This window comes from Orycteropus afer, unplaced genomic scaffold, assembly GCF_000298275.1.
Source record: "Orycteropus afer afer isolate SDZICR_OR568_19922 unplaced genomic scaffold, OryAfe1.0 scaffold00336, whole genome shotgun sequence".
NCBI classification, from domain to species: Eukaryota; Metazoa; Chordata; class Mammalia; order Tubulidentata; family Orycteropodidae; genus Orycteropus; species Orycteropus afer.
In genome coordinates, this window is record NW_006921923.1 from 535,497 (window position 1) to 539,906 (window position 4,410).

General features: G+C 43.5%; 1 protein-coding gene across 1 annotated transcript in view; it reads left to right on the forward strand.

Annotated features, from left to right (window-relative positions):
* Positions 1 to 2,705: 2,705 nt before the first annotated feature.
* Positions 2,706 to 4,410, forward strand: part of TBC1D8B (TBC1 domain family member 8B) — a 122,637-nt gene continuing 120,932 nt past the window's right edge. The window contains exon 1 of the mRNA XM_007952407.2: positions 2,706 to 2,835. Within this exon, the coding sequence (XP_007950598.1) occupies positions 2,706 to 2,835 (130 nt within the window). The remainder of the gene's footprint in view (positions 2,836 to 4,410) is intronic.

The following is a 4,410-nucleotide window of genomic DNA, read 5'->3' on the forward strand; positions in this document are numbered from 1 at the left end:
TGGACATTAGCTGTTAGCATTACATTAAATTATTACCTATGTGTTAGTATTATATTAAATAAATGCTAGATTGTGTCCACATATATGCCAAACATACTTTAAAGTTCTTATTGTTTGCAAAACTTCAGACATAACTCTGTACTTAAAGTTATAACTCTGTACTTTAAAGCTATGAAGTTAAAAAGTAACTTGAATGAATTCATTGCAATGGTCAGCTTATTTGAGTTCCCTCACTTTTGCATGTCATTTGGAACTGGAGTTCCCGTTGGTTGTTTAGCAGCATAGGCACAAGAGCATACTTTTGTGTTTATACCATGCTGGCCCTTCCGGCTGGAGTTGCTCAATCAGGAGACAAGGATGTACAACAGGTTCTCTCAAACTGAATCAGAGACCTGTTATCTATTAATATAATATGCCCCTAGCTAGTAACTGCTCATGTTGGAGCCAGTTGCATATTGGGTGAATGTGGCAAGAGTTAGACCCTCACCTGTTGTTTATTAGAAATGGTATACCCTCAAGAAACCCACTGTGTCTTGGTCTCTAGTACTGCTATAATAGACATACCACAAGTGGATGGCTTTAAAAAAACAGGGATTTATTCTCTTACAGTTTAGGAAAGAGTCTGAATTCAAAGTGCTGGCTCTAGGGGCTGGGTGAAGGTCCCTCCACTCTGGGCTTCAGCTCTGCCTTCTGTTCCAGGACCACTAGAGCTGGAGGCGTTTTCTGACTCATACAGCTGCTGGTTGCTCAGGCTGATGAACCCACTATAGATGGGTAAAATGGCACAGTCCCAAGATTAACAGACAACACAGCAGGCCACTAGTTCAAGTCCAGTAACCATCACAAGATTGGCAGGCCACTGAGATGAAGACTCAACCAAATGCAGGATCCAGATGTGCCCAAAGCTAGAGACCTTCTTCAAAGTTTCCCCATATGTACTAGAAGTAGGCCACACCTTGAAAGCAGCTTATTAGCTGCTCATAGCAGATATGACCATGGAGTTGATTCCATCCTCATCACGGGGAATAACTGCATCCAGCTACCGAGCCACTCAAAACATTGGCCCAGCCAAGTTGACACAACCTGAACTACCACACCCACCAAGATAAGGAGTTTCAGTTACATGGAATGGGACCATAGGAGACAGATGTCAACAAAGGTGTTGAAGTGGTAGGGGCCTCCTAGTTAAACAATCTTGTGCATTGGTGCCCTGTATGAACTTTATTTCTGGCTGGCACATTCTCAGTACTGGAGCTGGTATAATTTCATTTAGTGTTCTCCCAATTCCCTTCCACTGTAGCACTTGCTTTTCCTTGTGTCCTGTCTGCTTGGCATCTATGAGTCTTTGCTTCAGACAACAGGTGCCATTGTTTTGTTGATGCCCTAAGTACATGCTTACCTTGATTATTGGGTAATCTGTCCTGTTCCTGCCTGGAGGCCTCATTCTCAAAGCAACATACCAAGACCTCATTGTTTATCTATTGCCTCCCAACTCTTTCCTTCCCATAAGCCTGTTTTCACTTTCAGTGTACTCTAAACCTGTTTAGAGTTTAGAGTGGGTTTAGTCATGGCTATAAATAAAATGTCCTTCAAATAATTCCTCCTATGGATATAATGCAAATCACTGATTTCATGCATCCTAGTGTTTTAAGCACCTGTGTGGCATTGCCAAGATTCTAAAAGGTGAAGGTTGTCCTATAAGGGACTTTTTTTTTCCCCTTAAAAAGTCTCAAGAAAGAAGGAAAAAAAAAAGCTCTAAATTTTTTAGGCCCACAAAATGAAAGTTGGACAAGAGATTTTCTGTGGTTTATTACAGTAGTTGAATAGACAGATTGGGGTGGTGGTTGGGTGAGGGACAGACAAAGAGCATGAAAGAAAGTGTGTAAGTTTTAGAGATTTTATATTCTTCCTGTATGGGCAGAAAGAGCTTGATCTAGGCAAGAATTTTGGCATTACACAAAGAATGGAATTAGACTCCATTTAATTGTGTAACGCTGGATAAGTCACTTCACCCGTCTATAATTTCACTTACTAACGTGCAAAGTGGGGAATAATATCTACTTCGCAAGACTTTGAGAACTCTGTAAGATAATGTGCGTGAAGTCTTCTTGTTGTTACGTGCGTCTTAGTACATAGTAAACACTCATTAAACGTCCATTGCTGTGGCGGCAGCTTCTCAAAATTGGCCGTTAATCCAATATTCCGGGAACTTTGTTTTCTTCAATTTAACGTCTTCAGCTGTAAAATGATGAGAAGAAGTAATAACATCTTTATACCTGGGGCTCATATTCATGTGAACAATAAAGCGCCTTAAACTTCGAACAGGCAAAATACACTTAACTGGTGGCGGGACCCGCTTTGAAAGCACCCCCACCCGAGCCTCACTCCAGTGTGTTGTGGGAAGTGTAGTTTCTTGCTACAGTAGCATGAGTGTAGAAAAATGGGTAAGAAACTACAAGTCCCAAGAGGTGAAGAAACGGGACTATTTCCCAGTCGGGCGGTAGCGCTGTGGGAGGGAATTGGTAATCTCTCTGCCTACGTGGGAGATACGGGAGGGTTGGGGGAAGTGTGGAGAACCTGAACCTGAGCCGCTGCGGCCAGAGAAAGGTTTGGTAGGAGGAGAAGTAGAGGAGACCATAAGGGTGGAGGGTGAGGTGAGGAGGACATCTAGGTTGCTGCCCCTGGGCGGCACAAACTTCTTCACAATGTGGCTGAAGCCTGAGGAAGTGCTCTTGAAAAATGCGCTGAAGCTGTGGCTGATGGAAAGGTCCAACGACTACTTCGTGCTGCAAAGGCGTCGGGGCTACGGGGAGGAAGGCGGAGGGGGGCTCACAGGTAAGCTGTGGCCACCCCCCCTGCCTCAGGGCGGTGTTCGCCGTTAATTAAAGGGTGGTGAGGAAAGCAGTTACTCGTTGCCACCCGCCGCCCGATCCTAAACCTTGGGCGGAGAGACAGGGCTTCTCCCATCAGCACCTTTCCGTTGCTCTCACCAAGTCCTAAGAATGCCCTACTGAACAACAGTTGCTCTTTGGGTGGGACGGGGAGAGGGAAGGGGGTTCTTTCCGGGGCAGAGGAAGAATTGGGTACCTACCCTCCTGCTTTCCAATTGGGGGGGGGCGGGGGCTGATGACGAATGTTAGACCCAGATTGGTCTCATTAAGGCTGATGACGGGTCAGTTTCAGTTGTAGACTTAACTTTCTATGTAAAACCCATGCCGATATAACCACCACCTTGGGAAGTGTAAGTGTATGGGGGGGGGTGAGGTGAAAAGGGAGGAGCCCCATTCAGATCCTGACAGATGGTTTTCAAAGGAGAAATTACTAAGTGGGGCTGAGGGGAATGTGTGTGTGTGGGGGTGTGTGTGTCAAGGACACAGGCTCAGAATTGCTGACTTTTCCCAATTCCGCATCTTTTCCAAGTTTTCAGTCTTTGGGATCCCCTCTGAGATGACTATTACAACGTCAGAATTAATTTCTCTACTGAGTGTTTGGCGCTACTACTTCTTTCAAAGCCCTAATTCTAAGCAAAACCAATAAAACAAACGGAAGTTTCACTCTTCCTATCCTGCCTTCAATTTTTAAACAAATCAACACAAGAATTATTCCTTACCCAAGTGTTTAAGCTTCCTGAGAATGTTATTTTGAGACTCCTCATCTTGGGAGGGGCATTCAAACTTTTGGATGTTAAGGTGACAAGAGCTTTTTCATGACAATTTCTAGTTTAACATCGTGGCCCTGAAATAGTGGAGTAGGCTTAATTTAGGCAGCGTGGAGCAGTGGCGTCACTAGGGGGTTGAGGACCTCACGGGGTGACACTGTCAAGGGGATGGCACCAAAATGACTTTATAAAATTTTTGTGCAGTGTTTTAGCAGAAATTTATTTTTTAAAATAAAAATATTCCTGTAGTTAGCTATAAAAACAAAAATATTTTTCACAAGTCCAGCTTGCCTACAAGGCTAAAACTCTGTGCTATGAACCTTCTAATATGCTGTGGTAGCAGCTGTCATTATTACCCAATCACTATTCCTCTGTACCCCATACAAGTATGTACTGTTGTTTTTGTTGCTGCCAGTATTTTTATAGTCACTAGTTTTATCAGTTTTTCTGGTATTTGTTATAATATTGTGGTAATTAGTATTTGTGAACCTATATAAAAAACTTTTTTGAGAATGAAATAGTAATTAAAAGAAAAAAACAAAATCCAAACCCACTGTCATGGAGTGATAACATTCTGGCTCATAGTGACCCCCACTGGGTGTGCAGGGCTGTAAATCTTTATATGGAAGTAGATTGCCTCATTTTTCTCGAGCAGAGCAACTGGTGGTTTTGAACCACTGACCTTCTGGTTGCTGTTGTTGTTATGTACTGTCGAGTCGACCCCGACTCATGGTGACCCCTCCTTGGGTTTC